This window comes from Eschrichtius robustus, chromosome 1 (genome assembly GCF_028021215.1).
Source record: "Eschrichtius robustus isolate mEscRob2 chromosome 1, mEscRob2.pri, whole genome shotgun sequence".
Lineage (NCBI taxonomy): Eukaryota > Metazoa > Chordata > Mammalia > Artiodactyla > Eschrichtiidae > Eschrichtius > Eschrichtius robustus.
The window spans coordinates 167662066-167681507 of record NC_090824.1 but is presented as its reverse complement, the minus strand read 5'-3'; the positions used below and the strand labels follow the sequence as shown (position 1 = coordinate 167681507).

Here is a 19442-nt window from a genome sequence, read left to right as displayed (position 1 = left end):
GTCCGTATGTGTCCCTAGGTCTGAAGTGGGTTTCTTATAGACAGCATATATACGGGTCTTGTTTTTCTATCCATTCAGCCAGTCTATGTCTTTTGGTTGGAGCATTTAATCCATTTACATTTAAGGTAATTATCGATATGTATGTCCCTATTTCCATTTTCTTAATTGTTTGGGGTTTTTTTACTTCTCTTGTGTTTCCTACTTAGAGAAGTTCCTTTAGCATTTGTTGTAGAGCTGGTTTGGTGGTGCTGAATTCTCTTAGCTTTTGCTTGTCTGTAAAGCTTTTGATTTCTCCATCGAATCTGAATGAGATCCTTGCCGGATAGAGTAATCTTGGTTGTAGGTTCTTCCCTTTCATCACTTTAAGTATATCATGCCACTCCTTTCTGGCTTGTGGAGTTTCTGCTGAGAAATCAGCTGTTAACTTTATGGGAGTTCCCTTGTATATTATTTGTCATTTTTCCCTTGTTGCTTTTACTAATTTTTCTTTGTCTTTAATTTTTGTCAGTTTGATTACTATGTGTCTCAGTGTGTTTCTCCTTGGGTTTATCCTGCATGGGACTCTCTGTGCTTCCTGGACTTGGGTGGCTATTTCCCTTCCTATATTAGGGAAGTTGTCGACTATAATCTCTTCAAATATTTTCTCAGGTCCTTTCTGTCTCTCTTCTCCTTCTGGGACCCCTAGAATGCGAATATTGTTGTGTTTAATGTTGTCCCAGAGGTCTCTTAGGGTGTCTTCATTTCTTTTCGTTCTTTTTTCTTTTTTCTGTTCCACAGCAGTGAATTCCACCATTCTGTCTTCTGGGTCACTTATCTGTTCTTCTGCCTCAGTTATTCTGCTATTGATTCCTTCTAGTATATTTTTCATTTCAGTTATTGTATTGTTCTTCTCTGTTTGTTTGTTCTTTAATTCTTCTAGGTGTTTATTCTTTAATTCTTCTAGGTCTTTGTTAAACATTTCTTGCATCTTCTCGATCTTTGCCTCCATTCTTTTTCCGAGGTCCTGGATCATCTTCACTATCATTATTCTGAATTCTTTTTCTGGAAGGTGGCCTATCTCCACTTCATTTAGTTGTTTTTCTGGGGTTTTATCTTGTTCCTTCATCTGGTGCATAGTCCTGTGCCTTTTCATTTTGTCTATCTTTCTGTGAATGTGGTTTTTGTTCCACAGGCTGCAGGATTGTAGTTCTTCTTGCTTCTGCTCTCTGCCCTCTGGTGGATGAGGCTATCTAAGAGGCTTGTGCAAGCTTCCTGATGGGAGGGACTGGTGGTGGGTAGAGCTGGGTGTTACTCTGGTGGTCAGCGCTCAGTAAAACTTTAATCCACTTGTCTGCTGATGGGTGGGGCTGGGTTCTCTCCCTGTTGGTTGTTTGGCCTGAGGTGACCCAGCACTGGAGCCTACAGGCTCTTTGGTGGGGTTAATGGTGGACTCTGGGAGGGCTCACACCAAGGAGTACTTCCCAGAACTTCTGCTGCCAGTGTCCTTGTCCCCCCGGTGAGCCACAGCCACCCCCCACCTCTGCAGGAGACCCTCCAACACAAGCAGGTACGTCTGGTTCAGCCTCCTATGGGGTCACTGTTCCTTCTCCCTGGGTCCTGAGGCACACATTACTTTGTGTGTGCCCTCCCAGAGTGGAGTCTCTGTTTCCCCCAGTCCTGTTGAAGTCCTGCAATCAAATCCCACTAGGCTTCAAAGTCTGATTCTCTGGGAATTCCTCCTCCCGTTGCCAGACCCCCCAGGTTGGGAAGCCTGATGTGAGGCTCAGAACCTTCACTCCACTGGGTGGAATTCTGTGATATAAGTGTTCTCCAGTTTGTGAGTCACCCACCCAGCAGTTATGGGAATTGATTTTATTGTGATTGCGCCCCTCCTACCGTCTCATTGTGGCTTCTCCTTTGTCTTTGGAAGTCGGGTATCTTTTTTGGTGAGTTCCAGTGTCTTCCTATCGATGATTGTTCAGCAGTTAGTTATGATTCTGGTGCTCTTGCAAGATGGAGTGAGCACATGTCCTTCTATTCCGACATCTTGAACCAATCTCCCCTATTAAAGTTTCTTTAATCTGTTGCCCTGATTTCTAGTTCCACCTTACATTCTATGAGTTTACCCAGTGACCTTCCAAAAAGTCCTACATCTTTGCTTAAGCTACTTTGTTTTGCTGCTTAGGTTTTGGTACTTGGAAGCCAAAGAGAAAGTGACTTTATGTGTTTATAGTAAATGTAACACAAAACAACATGATAACTGAAACCAAACCTTTCACTAATATGAATGAATGTAAATAACCTAAACTCACTTAAAAATCTATATGTATATATAGATTTTAGATCAGTTAACAAAGCCAATAAAACTCCATGTTTTCTTAAGGGACACATACACAAAACCAATTCAGAAAGGTCAAAATAAAAGGTAAAAAAAATTTTAAGGTAAAGATAAAATGAAAGCAGGTGTTATGATCTTTGTGTCAAATAATCTATAATTCAAGATTAAAAGCACTGGGATTTCCCTGGTGGTGCAGTGGTTAAGAATCCGCTCATCAATGCAGGGGACATGGCTTCGAGCTCTGGTCCAGGAAGATCCCACATGCCGCGGAGCAACTAAGTCTGTGCACCACAACTACTGAGACTGTGCTCTACAGCCCATGAGCCACGACTACTGCAGCCTGCGTGCCTAGAGCCCATGCACCACAACAAAGAGTAGCCCCTGGCTTCCCTAGTGGCGCAGTGGTTGAGAATCTGCCTGCCAATGCAGGGGACACGGGTTCGAGCCCTGGTCTGGGAAGTTCCCACATGCCGTGGAGCAACTAGGCCCGTGAGCCACAATCACTGAGCCTGCGCGTCTGGAGCCTGTGCTCCGCAATAAGAGAGGCTGCGATAGTGAGAGGCCCGCACACCGCAATGAAGAGTGGCCCCCCACTTGCCACAACTAGAGAAATCCCTCGCACAGAAACGAAGACCCAACACAGCCATAAATAAATAAATAAATAAATAAAAATTAAAAACAAACAAAAAACCACTTATAAAAGAAAAAAAAAACCTGCCTTTAAAAAAAAAAAAAAAAAAGAGTAGCCCCCACTCACCGCAACTAGAGAAAGCCCACGTACAGCAACAAAGAACCAGTGCAGTCAAAAATAAATAAATAAGTAAACAAACAAGCCACTGGAATAATAAAAAAAAAAGATTAAAAGCATTAAAATAGACAAAGAAGGATACTTTATAATGCTAAAAGCCATAATGCATAATGAAGTTGTACATAAATTTCTGTGCACAAAATAATATAGCAGAAACTTTAATAAAGCACAAACTATAGAAGATAAAAGGAAAACTAGACAAATCCACACTAATAATAAGAGAATTTAAAACACTTTCCTCTGACCTAGACAGATTAAGGAGAAAATATCTAGCAAGGATAAAGAAAAACTTAATACATAATCAATAAAGTATATCTTATAGCTATATATCAACCCTGTACCATGATAATACAGGATATTCCTTCTTTTCAATTACATTTAGATCATTTATGAAAATAAACCATATTTTAAGCCATAAAGAAAATCTAAATTAATTCCAAAGATAGAAATATTATTAAGAGCATTCTGACCAGAATAAATAGTGGTTGTGACATGGTATCTCATTGTGGTTTTGATTTGCATCTCCCTAATAATTAGTGAGTTGAGCATCTTTTCATGTGCTTATTGGCAATTTGTATATGTTATTTCGAGAAATGTCTATTCAGATCCTTTGCCATTTTTAACTGGGTTTTTGTCTTTTTGTTATTGAGTTGTAAGAGATCTGAATACCAGTCCCTCTTCAGATATAGGACCTGAAAATATTTTCTTCCATCTTATGGGCTGTCTTTTAACTTTCTTGATAGTATCCTCTGAAACACAAAAATTTTTAATTTTGATAAAGTCCAATATAGCTATTTTTCTTTTGTCACATTTGCTTTTGGTTTCACATCTAAGAAAACATTTCCTAATCCAACATCATGAAGATTTACTCTTGTGTTTTTTCCTAAGAGTTTTATAACTTTAGCTGTTACATTTAGGTCTTTGATTCCTTTCAGTTAATTTTTGTATATGCTTTGAGGTAGCTGTCCAACTTCATTCTTTTGCATGTGGATATACAGTTGTTCCAGCACCATTTGTTGAAAAGACTACATATTTGTTCCCTTATTTGTTTTAGCTCTCTTGTCAAATATTAATTGACCATAAATTTGAGGGGCTTCTTTTTTCCTGTATCCTCAATTATATCCCATTGATTTATATGTTTATCCCTATGTTAGTATCACACTGTTTTGATTACTGTAGCTTTGTAGTAAGTTTTACAGTTGATAAGTGTGAATTCTTCAATGATTTTTTTTTGGGGGGGGTGCTATTTCAGTTTTTTTGCATTTTTGCATTTCTATGTGAATTTTAAAATCAGCTTGTCAATTCCTACAAAAATAGCAGCTGGAATTTTGATAAGGATTGTACATTTTACATCTTGTTTTGCTTCATTTAGTTTCAATGATGGGTTTTTAATCTATGGACACTTTGATCAAAGTGTACTCCACTAAGCAGGAGACATTGTGCTGTTTGCCCTCATGATGCCAGCAGACATCCTAAAAGTCTATAAAGTGCCCTAATAGACAATGAGCCAAGTCAGTCTGTCTTTCCCTGTGTCACCCTGTGAACCCACAGGCCACCACTACTAAGGGACAGGAGGTCTGAAAGTGGAGACAAAATATTCTCTCCTCACCCCCATTTCAAATATTCTTATAAACTAGAAACCCTGTCTGATTATTGCAATTAATGTTCTCAGGCCAGGAGTGGACATAAATCAGCCCTTTCAATAAATCATACCAGTTTGAGTTTGCTACCCATCATACACACACACACACACACACACACACACGCACGCACACACACACTTTCCATTTGCCCTGCAAAGACTTAACACTTCTAGATAAGCTCAATTATGCATAGAAAAGTGCTTTTTCCTTCGTTTGACAATAGTTTTCAAGAGAGGCCTGGCAAAAGCTGAAAACTCAGCTGTGGGGCCTCTTTTGAAAGAAAAATTGGCTTCTGATTGTACATAAGTGATAATGAACAAGGAATACATATTATGTTGGCCAGATTTCATATGCAAATTAGACTAGCTTCGCTTCTTAACTTCTCCTTCTCCAGCAAAAATATGGTAGGGGATGCCTTAGTCTGATTAAATGTAAATATTCATGTAGACCTCAGCCATCTTTTGGTGAGTTAGGAGCCAGTATATTGAATTACATCAGATAGAAAATCATTCTCGTGACTTCCTTGGTGGCGCAGTGGTTAAGAATCTGCCTGCCAATGCAGGGGACACAGGTTCGATCCCTGGTCTGGGAAGATCCCACATGCTGTGGAGCAATTAAGCCTGTGCACCACATCTACTGAGCCTGCGCCCTAGAGCCCATGCGTCTCAACTACCGAGCCCATGTGCTGCAACTACTGAAGCCCATGCACCTAGAGCCCATGCTCCACAACAAGAGAAGCCACTGCAGTGAGAATCCTATGCACCAAACAAAGAGTAGCCCCTGCTGGCCACAACTAGAGAAAGCCCGCACATAGCAACGAAGACCCAATGCAGCCAAAAATATATATATATAAAAGAAGATAAAGTACAAAAGTAAATCATTCTCACATTTATGTCCTAAATGTGGACTAACTTTGCATTAAATAAATTTATTTTTTCTTCTTAATGAACTTAAAATGGAGGCTGACACTATAAATAGGTATGCATAGCTGAAATCCAGGTTTGACCATATACTAAATGCATTCTTTGTAAATTCATCCTTCAGGGACCAGACCCATGCTCTGAATATTCTGTACAGAGTAATCAGGTAAAAATAGTAACATATTGCTGACCTGGCAGACTCTCATCTCTACAGGTTCACTTGTAGTGCTGGAAAGCAGAGAACCTAAAAGCAGGGAAAAAAAATTAGGTGAAATAAGGTGATTTACACAGATGGTACTTTGTAGGCTATCGTATGATAAAAATGTTATTTATTTCTATGATAGTGATTATTATTATTATCAGAGTAGAAATCAAGAGGCATTGATTCTACTCTCTGGCTATGTTATATCTTTTTTAGTTTTCTGATACTTTGGGGATCCTTGGCCAGATGCAATAGAAACTAACCCTTTCTTTCATGGGCAGAGTAGGATTTCTATCCCACAAGAACGGGATGAATAGGGCTGTCCTGAGTTGAAGACTACAGGCCTCTAATTTTGGGATTAACCTTCAGAGCCTGATTCCAAGATCTTAGACTCTCCATCTCTTCAACCCCTCTCCCCTCCCACCCCCACTGCACTCCATCTACCACCTGCCATCACCATCAGAAAAGCTGAGCCTACACATGAACAACCTTAGCCTTGGAAATACAACCCATCAATGACAGATGTACAGGATCCACAAGGAGAAAGCTGAGGAGGCACAGTCCTTATGCAGCAAGATACAAATTCTGACTTAAGACCTGTAGTAATCCATCAACAGAGGAATGGAGATTCCTTAAAAAACTAAAGATAGAACTGCCATATGACCCAGCAATCCCACTCCTGGGCATATATCCAGACAAAATCATAATTCAAAAAGACACATGCACCCCAATGTTCATTACAGCACTATTTCCAATAGCCAGGACATGGAAGCAACCTAAACGTCTGTCAGCAGAGGAATGGATAAAGAAGATGTGATACATATATACAGTGGAGTATTAGTCATAAAAAGGAACGAAATTGGGTCATTTGTAGAGACATGGATGGACCTAGAGACTGTCATACAGAGTGAAGTAAGTGAGAAGGAGAAAAACAAATAACGTGTATTAAAGCATATATGTGGAATCTGAAAAAATTGGTATAGACAATCTTATGTACAAAGCAGAAATAGAGACACAGACGTAGAGAACAAACATATGTAAACAAAGTTGGAAAGGGGCGTGGGATGAATTGGGAGATTGGGATTGACATATATACACCATTGATGCTATGTATAAAATAGATAACTAATGAGAACCTACTGTATAGCACAGGGAACTCAACTCAGTGCTCTGTGGTGACCTAAATGAGAAGGAAATCCAAAAAAGAGGGGATATATGTATACGTATAGCTGATTCACTTTGCTGTAAAGTATAAACTAAAACAATACTCCAATTAAAAGAAGATAGAAATTCTGACTTATGACCTGTGGCAGTCCATCAACAGAGGAATGGATAAAGAAGATGTGGAACAGAGGTACAAGGCCTTCACATGCAGCACCATGTGAGCAAGTTAAACTGGACCAAGCACAAAGGAAAGAAAGGGGAGACCTTCGAGGTGGTGGAGGAGTAAGACGTGGAGATCACCTTACTCCCCACAAATACATCAAAAATACATCTACATGTGGAACAACTCCTACAGAACACCTACTGAACGCTGGCAGAAGACCTCAGACTTCCCAAAAGGCAAGAAACTCCCCACTTACCTGGGTAGGGCAAAAGAAAAAAGGAAAAACAGAGACAAAAGAATAGGGATGGGACCTGCACCTCTGGGAGGGAGCTGTGAAGGAGGAAAAGTTTCCACACAGTAGGGAGCCCCTTCATTGGTAGAGATGGGGGTGGGCAGGGGGGGAAGCTTCGGAGCCATGGAGGAGAGCATAGCAACAGGGATGCAGAGGGCGAAGAAGAGAGATTCCCGCACAGAGGATCAGTGCCGACCAGCACTCACTGGCCTGAGAGGCTTGTCTGCTCACCTGCTGTAGGGGGTGGGGGCTGGGAGCTGATGCTCGGGCTTCAGAGGTCAGATCCCAGGGAGAGGACTGGGGTTGGTTGCATGAACACAGCCTGAAGGGGGCTAGTGCAGCACAGCTAGCCAGGAGTCCTGGGAAAAGTCTGGACCTGCCAGAGAGGCAAAAGACCATTATTTCAGGGAGCACAAAGAGAGGGGAGTCCTTCCCCATCTGCCCACAGAAGGCAGAGCACCGCCTAAATGAGCTTCAGAGATGGGCGCAAGCCACAGTTATCAGCTTGGACCCCAGAGACGGGAGTGAAATGCTAACGCTGCGGCTGCAGCCACCAAGAATCCTGTGTGCAAGCACAGGTCATTATCCACACTCCCCGCCAGGAGCCTGTGCAGCACACCACTGCCAGAGCCCCGTGATCCAGGGACAACTTCCCCAGGAGAACACACTGTAAGCCTCAGCCTGTTGCAACGTCACGCAGGCTCACCCTGCATTCCAATTATAACTACTGTATCCCTTCCTCCCCCCAGCCTGGATGAGCAAGAACCCCCTATTCAGCCGCTGCTTTAACCCTGTCCTGTCTGGGTGGGAACAGAGGCCTCTATACGCAGAGGTGGGGCCAAAACCAAAGCTGAACCCCAGGAGCTGTGCCAACAAAGAAGAGAAAGGGAAATTTCACTGTGCAGCCTCAGGAGCAGTGGATTAAATCCCCACAATCAACTTGATGTACCCTGCATCTGTGGAATACCTGAATAGAAAACGAATCGTCCCAAAATTGAGCAGTGGACACATATTAATCAAACTATCAAAAATTAAATACAAAGAAAAAATACTAAGAGCAGCAAGGGAAAAGCAACAAATAACATACAAGGGAAACCCCATAAGGTTAACAGCTGATCTTTCAGCAGAACTCTGAAAGCCAGAAGGGAGTGGCAGGACATATTTAAAGTGATGAAAGGGAAAAACCTACAACAAAGAGTACTCTACCCGGCAAGGATCTAATTCAGATTTGACAGAGAAATTCAAAGCTTTACAGACAAGCAAAAGCTAAGAAAATTCAGCACCGCCAAACCAGCTTTACAATAAATGCTAAAGGAACTTCTCTAGCCAGGAAATACAAGAGAAGGAAAAGACTTACAAAAACAAACCCAAAACAATTAAGAAAATGGTAATAAAAATATACATATCAATAATTACCTTAAATGTAAATGGATTAAATTCTCCATCCAAAAGACATAGACTGGCTGAATGGATACAAAAACAAGACCCATATATATGCTGTCTACAAGAAACTGACTTCAGACCTAGGGACACATACGGACTGAAAGTGAGGGGATGGAAAAAGATATTCCATGCAAAAGGAAATCACAAGAAAGCTGGAGTACCAATACTCATGTCAGACAAAATAGACTGTAAAATAAAGACTATTTCAAGAGACAAAGAAGGACACTACATAATAATCAAGGGATCAATCCAAGAAGAAGTTATAACAATTGCAAATATTTATGCTCCCAACATAGAAGCACCTCAATACATAAGGCAAATGCTAACAGCCATAAAAGGGGAAATCGACAGTAACACAATAATAGTAGGGGACTTTAACACCCCACTTTCACCAATGGACAGACCATCCAAAATGAAAATAAATAAGGAAACACAAGCTTTAAATGACACAACAGACCAGATAGACTTAACTGATGTTTATAGGACATTCCATCCAAAACGACAGAATACACTTTCTTCTCAAGTACGAATGTAACATTCTCCAGGATAGATCATATCTTGGGTCACAAATCAAGCCTCAGTAAATTTAAGAAAACTGACATTGCATCAAGTATCTTTTCCAACCACAAAACTATGAGACTAGATATCAATTACAGGAAAAAAAACTGTAAAAAATACAAACACGTGGAGGCTAAACAATACGCTACTAAATAACCAAGAGATCACTGAAGAAATCAAAGAGGAAATAAAAAAATACCTAGAAGTAAATGACAATGAAAACATGATGACCCAAAACCTATGGGATACAGCAAAAGCAGTTCTAAGAGGGAAGTTTATAGCAATACAATCCTACCTCAAGAAACAAGAAAAATCTCAAATAAACAACCTAACCTTACACCTAAAGCAATTAGAGAAAGAAGAACAACAACAAAAAAAAAAAAACCAAAGTTAGCAGAAAGAAAGAAATCATGAAGATCAGTTCAGAAATAAATGAAAGAGAAATGACGGAAACAATAGCAAAGGTCAATAAAACTAAAAGCTGGTTCTTTGAGAAGATGAAAAAAATTGATAAACTGTTAACCAGACTCATCAAGAAAAAAAGGCAGAAGACTAAAATCAACAGAATTAGAAATGAAAAAGGAAAAGTAACAACTGACACTGCAGAAATACAAAGGATCATGAGGGAATACTACAAGCATCTATATGCCAATAAAATGGACAACCTGGAAGAAATGGACAATTTCTTAGAAAAGCACAACCTTCCGAGACTGAACCAGGAAGAAATAGAGAATATAAATAGACCAATCACAAGCACTGAAATTGAAACTGTGATTAAAAAAACTCCAAAAAACAAAAGCCCAGGACCAGATGGCTTCACAGGTGAAATCTATCAAATATTTAGAGAAGAGCTAACACCTATCCTTCTAAAACTATTCCAAAATATAGCAGAGGGAGGAATACTCCCAAACTCATTCTATGAAGCCACCATCACCCTGACACCAAAACCAGACAAAGATGTCACAGAACAAAAGAAAACTACAGACCAATATCACTGATGAACATAGATGCAAAAATTCTCCACAAAATACTAGTAAACAAAATCCAGCAGCACATTAAAAGGATCATACACCATGATCAAGTGGGGTTTATCCCAGGAAGGCAGGGATTCTTCAATATACACAAATCAATCAATGTGATACACAATATTAACAAATTGAAGGATAAAAACCATGTGATCATCTCAATAGCTGCAGAAAAAGCTTTTGACAAAATTCAACACCCATTTATGATAAAAATTCTCCAGAAGGTAGGCATAGAGGGAACTTACCTCAACATAGTAAAGGCCATATATGACAAACTCACAGCCAGCATCATTCTCAATGGTGAACAAATGGAACCATTTCCACTAAGATCAGGAACAAGAGAAGGTTGCCCACTCGCACCACTATTATTCAACATAGTTTTGGAAGTTTTAGCCACAGCAATCAGAGAAGAAAAAGAAATAAAAGGAATCCAAATTGGAAAAGAAGAAGTAAAACTGTCACTGTTTGCAGATGACATAATACTATACATAGAGAATCCTAAAGATGCTACCAGAAAACTACTAGAGCTAATCAATGAATTTGGTAGAGTAACAGAATACAAAATTAATGCACAGATATCTCTTGCATTCCTATACACTAACGACAAAAAATCTGAAAGAGAAATTAAGGAAATACTCCCATTTACCATTGCAACAAAAAGAATAAAATACCTAGGAATAAACCTACCTAAGGAGACAAAAGACCTGTATGCAGAAAACTATGACACTGATGAAAGAAATTAAAGATGATAGAAACAGATTTAAAGATATACCATGTACTTGGACTGGAAGAATCAACATTGTGAAAATGACTATCCTACCCAAAGCAATCTACAGATTCAAAGCAATCCCTATCAAACTACCAATGGCATTTTTCAAAGAACTAGAACAAAAAATGTCACAATTTTTATGGAAACACAAAAGAGCCCGAATAGCCAAAGCAATCTTGAGAAAGAAAAACAGAGCTGCAGGAATCAGGCTCCCTGACTTCAGACTATACTACAAAGCTACAGTAATCAAGACAGTATGATACTGGCACAAAAACAGAAATATAGATCAATGAACAGGATAGAAAGCCCAGAGGTAAACCCACGCACATATGGTCACCTTATCTTTGATAAAGGAGGCAAGAATATACAATGGAGAAAAGGCAACCTCTTCAATAAGTGGTGCTGGGAAAACTGGACAGCTACCTGTAAAAGAATGAAATTAGAACACTTCCTAACACCATACACAAAAATAAACTCAAAATGGGTTAAAGACCTAAATGTAAGGCCAAACACTATAAAACTCTTCGAGGAAAACATAGGCAGAACACTCTATGGCATAAATCACAGCAAGATCCTTTTTGACCCACCTCCTAGAGTAAGGGAAATAAAAACAAAAATAAACAAATGGGACCTAATGAAACTTAAAAGCTTTTGCACAGCAAAGGAAACCATAAACAAGATGAAAAGACAACCCTCAGAATGGGAGAAAATATTTGCAAATGAAGCAACTGACAAAGGATTAATCTCCAAAACATACAAGCAACTCATGCAGCTCAATATCAAAAAAACAAACAACCCAACCCAAAAATGGGCAGAAGACCTAAACAGGCATTTCTCCAAAGAAGATATACAGATTGCCAACAAACACATGAAAGGATGTTCAACATCACTAATCATTAGAGGAATGAAAATCAAAACTACAATGAGGTATCACCTCACACCGGTCAGAATGGCCATCATCAAAAACTCTACAAACAATAAATGCTGGAGAGGGCGTGGAGAAAAGGGAACCCTCTTGCACTGTTGGTGGGAATGTAAATTGATACAGCCACTATGAAGAACAGTATGGGGGTTCCTTAAAAAACTAAAAACAGAACTACCATATGACCCAGCAATCCCACTACTGGGCATATACCCTGAGAATACCATAATTCAAAAAGAGACATGTACCACAATGTTCATTGCTGCACTATTTACAAAAGCCAGGACATGGAAGCAACCTAAGTGTCCATCGACAGATGAATGGATAAAGAAGATGTGGCACATATATACAATGGAATATTACTCAGCAATGAAAAGAAACAAAATTGAGTTATTTGTAGTGAGGTGGATGGACCTAGAGTCTGTCATACAGAGTGAAGTAAGTCAGAAAGCGAAAGACAAATACTGTATGCTAACACATATATATGGAATCTTAAAAAAAAAAAGGTTCTAATGAACCTAGGGGCAGTACAGGAATAAAGACGCAGACATAGAGAATGGACTTGAGGACACAAGGAAGGGGAAGGGTAAGCTGGGACAAAGTGAGAGAGTAGCACTGACATATATACATTACCAACTGTAAAATAGATAGCTAGTGGGAAGCAGCTACATAGCACAGGGAGATCAGCTCGGTGCTTTGTGACCACCTAGAGTGGTGGGCTAGGGAGGGTGGAGGGAAGTGCAAGAGGGAGGGGATATAGGGTTATATGCATACGTATAGCTGATTCACTTTGTTATACAGCAAAATCTAACACAACATTGTAAAGCAATTATACTCCAATAAGGATGTTAAAAAAAGAAAAAAGAAGAAGATGTTGTACATATATATACAGTGGAATACTACTCAGCCAATAAAAAAATAATGAAATAATGCCATTTGCAGCAACATGGATGGACCTAGAGATGATCATACTAAGTGAAGTAAGTCAGACAGAGAAAGACAAATAATCATATGATATTGCTTATATGTGGAATCTAAGAAACTAATACAAATGAACTTATTTACAAAACAGACACAGACTCACAGTTTTAGAAAACAAACTTATGGTTACCAAAGGGGAAATGTGTGGGGGAGGGTTAAATTAGGAGTTTGGGATTAACATATACCCGCTACTATATATAAAATAGATAATCAACGACTTATGTTCTGTAATAACCTAAATGGGAAAAGAATCTGAAAAAAGAATGTATATGTGTAACTGAATCACTTTGCTATACACCTGAAACAAACACAACGTTGTAAATCAGCTATAATGCAATATAAAATTAAAAAAATTTTAAATTAAAAGATAAAAATTATGTGCTCAATTAAAAAAAAAAAAGGACGTGGTAAGATGATGAGTGAATGGTGCTCAATGGCCTTGGTTTGGAATCAGGGAAGAATGTACCAATGGACCACCATGTCCAGTTCCCCAGGCCACTAGACATGGCTTGACTCTGTGTGGTTGCTAAGAAATGGAGGAACTGGTAAGCTCTCTGTTTGGCCAACTGCGGTTGCCATTAGTGTAATCCACTAGACTCAGCAAGGCCACGTAAAACCAAGGTGGAGGGAGGGTCCTGCACAAATCCCACCCATGCAGAAAAACAGGAGGACTCTAGTCCTGTCTCCTTGGTCCCTAGGACTCTACCACCATGGCACGTTATAATGGAAATGTTCCAGGATCTGAAGTTAGACACCCTGAATTCAAATCCTAGCTCCCTCACTTAGTGGTCACATGACTTTGGTTGACGCTTTTAACTTTTTTAAGTCTTGGTCTCTTCATCTGAATTAAATGCCAAAGTCAATTCTTCTATGAAAATGACCAGTGTACATCAACCCTTACTTAGCTTCCTCCTATTCTAGACCTTGAAAGAAGCCCTGGTGACTAGCTAGACTCTGGTCCTACCCTCCCAGGGGCACCGGCACTCTTGCTGGGTGTGGGACTGGACATCAGCCACCTGGATGAGAAGCACTGAGTACTTGACTGGCCTCAGAGCCCTTGCCTGCTCACACTCGGCCAGTGCCACCTGTGCTTGAGGGGGAGGCTGCAGCCTCTGAGCGTCAGCAGTGGGTTGTCACATGCTAGGAATGGGGACACAGCTGGGCACTGTGGAGGTTCCAGGCACACACCATACTGGGGAGGCCACAAAAGGCTGGCACTCCTGTCTCCCTGGGAATTCAGCCGTTTCATTGGCTTACCCAGGATGCATTGGAGGGGAAACGGCGGATAGGTATGGAGGAGATCCATGCCCGGAATAAAACCGGTCTCCATAGGAGAAGAGTAAGCCTCATCCTGGGTGGCTTTTTCTTGGCTACCTGCCATTCTAGGAAGAGTCATCTACACCCTTTCTCCAATTCTCCACCACACAGCTCTCAGCCCACACTGGTTCAGCACGAGCCTCCATCACTCCATGACCTTGCTCTCATCAAGATCACCCACGACCTCCACATTGGCAAATTCCAAAGGGTACTTTTCCAGTCCTCACCACACTTGCCTTTCAGCAGCATCTTGCCAGTGCTGGCAACTCCAATCTCTCTCCTTCTTTGCTTTCTCTCAAGTCTTCTTTTGTTTTTAATCCCTTTGTTTTAATCATTCCTTCAACAAATATTTTTTCGTACCTCCCACATGTCAGGTACTGGCTTAGGCGCTGGGAATGTGGTGGTGAGCAAAAGCAGAAATGATTCTGATCCTTATGAAAGCTACAGTCTAATGGGAAAGTCCTATGTTCATCTAATAACCATGCAAATAAATGTTGAATTGCAACCCCACCAACTGATTCATTGGAGAGGGGCACCATGCACGGAGGGAGGTCTGTATCAGGGAACTTGACCTTGTCAGGGAAGTCAACAAAGTCTTCCCCAGGGAGGTGATGCTTGCTGAGATCTGAAGGATGAATGGGCGTTAACTAGATGAACGGGGTGAGGAAGAGCATCTCAGGCAGAAGGAACAGCCCATGGGAAGGCCATTTAGAAAGAAACATGGTGGACAAGTCTGAAAGGTGTCTCAGGTCACAGTCCCTAGTGCCTGGGGCAGGGATTCTGGTCCATGTGATGTATTGAGGAAGTGTTCTCAGAAGGAGATGAGGGAATCAGGATAAGGAACTAAGCAAGGATGTGGTCTTAGCCAATCCCACAGGGCACTCTCGAGTGTGAATTACACCAGGGCTGGTTTCACTTGAGGCAAAGTGATGGTCTTTAGTACTTCTGTAGAAGCCGGTCATCGGCTGTGGGTTACACAGGGGGAGGGGTTGTGGGGACACACAACCTGCCAGGTAAAGTAGCTCCCACTGACCAAAAGCAGTGCTCCAGAGATGGGGCAGCTCTGAGCCATTTGCAGCCCACCCTCACAGCAGCTCGAGCGTGGACTCCCCAGCCCCGTAAAGGAGATCGGAGCAAAACACCAACAGCATCCACTACAGAAGCCATATGGCCAGAATCCTGAGCAAAAGGAAGCTGCTCTTCTCAATCCTTGGCCCTCAGCTAAGTCCTTTCCCCTCTCTCTTGCCCAAAATTTCCTTTCCTGTAAAATCTTCAAGTTCCTCTCTGGCCCATTCATACATCACAGTAATTTGGGGTTTTTTTGTTTTCTTGTTTTTTTGTTTTTGGCCGTGCTGCACGGCCTGTGGGATCTTAGTTCCCCGACCAAGGACCAAACCCACGCCCCCTGCATCGGAAGGGCAGAGTCTTAACCACTGGATCACCAGGGAAGTTCCACACTTTGGTTATTTTTCCATCTTTTGGCTCCCAGGCTAGAGTTCACTTCAGGACACAGCCTTGCCCGCCCAGTTGTATGGCCTCAGTGGTCTGGTATCAGCATCACTTTCCAGCCCTCCAACAAAAGAACCACAGGAGTCAAATTCAGAGAACACCAGGAATGCCTGACAGTTCATGCTAGAGAATTCTGAATTTAACCTCTTATTTTAAGAGGTTAAAATAAGGCTGGTCACCCATTTATGTGAGAAGTTGGGAACCCAGAAGTGGGTACCCAGAGGTGTCAGAGCTGATGTGAAAGGAGAGCCTAGGAAGAGAGTGGGGCTGGGCCCGGGGCAAGCAGGAACGGGAAAGCCTGGCATGTTATAGAGTATGGCCCAGGCAGGGACAGCCCTGGAGGAGCAGATTCCCGTGGGGAGCCGTCGCGCTGTTCGCTTTGGCTCCCTCCCCGCGCCAGACCTTGTAGGCCACTGCCGGTCAAGTGGAGGCTTTTCTTCTTCACTTCTGGCTTTTCACGGAAATTTCCATTGAGCTAACACTCATATTCTGTGTAATAGGCTAAACACTAAATATTCAAATTCAGGAGAGAATGGAGCAGGCACCAGAAAAGAAAAAAAAAAAAAAAGAAATGTTAAGATTTTTAGCTTTAAAGAAACTCACTCCATATATACATAAACGGTGCAAATAAATGCTAACAGTCGGCTCATGGTAATCCACAGAGCTTAACATCTCAACCCCACTCGTGATTTGGTCTTTCATAAGCCAATTGCATATTACTGTATATACAGAACAAGAAAAATACGGCAATCCTTTATTAAACAACTGTGCTAAGCTTTGCGTACTTCATTTAAATAGTGCTAGGTTTTACATAAATCACCTTCTTTTAATCCTTTCAACAACCCTTAGAAAGGCATTATCTCCATTTTACAGATGAGAAAACTGAAACTCAGAGGTCAGCAAGCTGGTATTTGGCAGACTGAACATAAATGCAGATCTTTCTTTTGACCACAAAAAGACACCATTTACAACAAAAATACCAGATCTTATGTATCCAAATGAAGTTTGCTCCTTTCAAATAGGCCGTTGAGAGACCACAAAATATTCTTCCTTTGAAATAGCTTTGTAAGCCTAAAGCATAGTCTTCTGAATGTTCTCACTGCAGTCAAGGCTTTGTCCTTGAAGACTAGAGGTGATTTCCAACAGTCGTTTGAAGCAAAGGCTGGTTGGGCATGGCGGGGGGAGGGGACAGTGTGGGCCATAGAGCGCCTGTCCTTCAGTCCAGCCACCCTCTCTCTGTGGAGGCGTGGCCTCGCCTCATCCCACTGTACGTGCCTCTTCTGTCTCCTGACTTCAACGTGAGAATGGGATCCAAACCTGGCCATTCTGGCCTGGCTATCTCATCCTCCCGTTCACCGTGTTTGGTCCAGAAGTGGGCACAGGGGCAAGGCAAATCAGAGACCCTCTGTAAGCTTTAGTATATCAATTTTAAACAAAAGGGTCTCTCTTCCTTTTGGATTGTGTATTAGTTTCCTCTGGCTGCTGTAACAACTTCCAACAGATGTGGTGGCTTTAAACAATATGAATTTCTTCTCTTACAGCTGCAGGTCAGAAGTCCAAATCAGTTTCACTTAGCTAAAATCAAGATGTCAGCAGAACCAGTTCCTTCTGGAGGCTCCAGGGAAGAAGCTGCTTCCCCGCCTTTTCCAGCTTCTAGATGCTACCTGCATTCCTTGGCTTGTGGCTCTTCCTCCATCCTCAAAGCTCATCACTCCAACCTCTGCTTTGTCATCCCATCCTCTTCTCCTGCCTTTGATCTTCTTGCCTCCCTCTTCAAAGAACCTCTATGATCTCATTGGACCCACCTGAATAATTCAGGATAATCTCCCCACCTCAGGATCCTTAACTTAATCACATGTGCAGAGTTCCCCTTGTTACTGGACCAAACTTGGGTCCACTCACCTGCACACAGTAGAGCCAATCTACCGACACCAGGTTGTGATGAAGGAAAATACAGAGTTTACTGCAGGGCGTCAAGCAAAGAGAACCGGCAGTTCATGCTCAAAAGACCCAAACTCCCTGATGGCTTTCAGAGAAGGGTTTTTTTGGTTTTTGTTTTTTTAATTTTTATTGGAGTATAGTTGCTTGGGAATGAAACTGTGCCATTTGCAGAGTCGTGGATGGAACTAGAGACTGTCATACAGAGTGAAGTAAGTCAGAAAGAGAAAAGCAAATATCATACATTTACGCGTGTATGTGGAATCTAGAAAAATGGTACAGATGAACCTACTTGCAAAGCAGAAATAGGGAAGGGGTTTTGAAGGCAGTGTCAGGGAGGGGGTAGCAAGGTGCTTGATCAGCTTGTGCTCAGTTCTCAAACGGGTTGGCATCAAGTTGAAGTTTTGAGCATCATCAGCCTTCTGGTTTCAACTGGTTTGGGGTCTCCGTGCCTGCAATCAGCAGTTTTCGAGAGGTGGAGGTCTGCTTCCTGTAACAACAGCTTAGGATTGTGTGTCAGGCCTGTGTCTGTATCTTTCAGGGAAGCGGCAGTTCGGTGATTCCGCTCTGTAGTGGATTTATAGTCTAAACTGTTATGAATTCCTGGCCCAACAGCTATTCTTTGTTTCTATAGCTTCACGTTTCCTAATCATTAACTCTTGAGCCAGCATTCTGAGACTCAGGGGAGGCCTAAAGGACTAAAGCCAAAGCCTCCTGCTACAAAAGACAGGGACACAGTGCTACAAAAGACAGGGACACGGAGGCTTGTATATTGCTTCACTTTTGCCATGTAAGGTAACACAGTCACAGGTTCCAGGGGTTAGGCCATGGCATCTTTCAAAGGCCATTATTCTGCCTAGCACAGATTGTGAGTTTGGGGGCTCTCAGTGGCTATGACAGCAATGTGAGGAAAGCCTGACTGCAGGGGATAGAGTGAGTAGGAAGAGAGGACGTAAGAGAGCAAAGGAGCAAGAGAGAGAAAGCTGACAGCATCTTTGAGCCTCTGGATTCAGTGGTCCCTGAAGGAATGACAGAATGGGACCCTTGGGCTGCAGTGGCCAAGAGATGGAGAGAGAGAGAAGTTTCAGACCTTGAGCCAGCTGTACAACAGTCACCTTCATCCTCGGGTATCCAGCTGTGCTTACGTCACTATCCAACATGTACACACTGCTATATTTAAAAAGGATAACCAACAAGGACCTACTGTATAGCACAGGGAACTCTGCTCAAAGTTATGTGGCAACCTGGATGGGAGGGGAGTTTGGGGGAGAATGGATACATATATATGTATGGCTGAGTCGCTTTGCTGTGCACCTGAAACTATCACAACATTGTTAATCAGCTATACCCCAATATAAAATAAAAAGTTTTTAAAAAATAAAAATAAAAAAATTTAAAATTTTTAAAAATAAAATAAATAAATAAATAAAAGTGGGAAAAAAATACCATATTTTCATCAAGACGGAAATGT

The 19442-nt window shown here is 41.5% G+C and overlaps 1 protein-coding gene across 4 annotated transcripts in view; it reads right to left on the bottom strand.

Annotated features, from left to right (window-relative positions):
• MTHFS (methenyltetrahydrofolate synthetase) overlaps positions 1–19442 on the bottom strand; it is a 316186-nt gene that overhangs the window by 196431 nt on the left and 100313 nt on the right. For all 4 annotated transcript variants that reach the window (XM_068559114.1, XM_068559126.1, XM_068559095.1 and 1 more), the window contains exon 3: positions 5880–5932. In XM_068559114.1, the coding sequence (XP_068415215.1) occupies positions 5880–5932 (53 nt within the window). The remainder of the gene's footprint in view (positions 1–5879; positions 5933–19442) is intronic.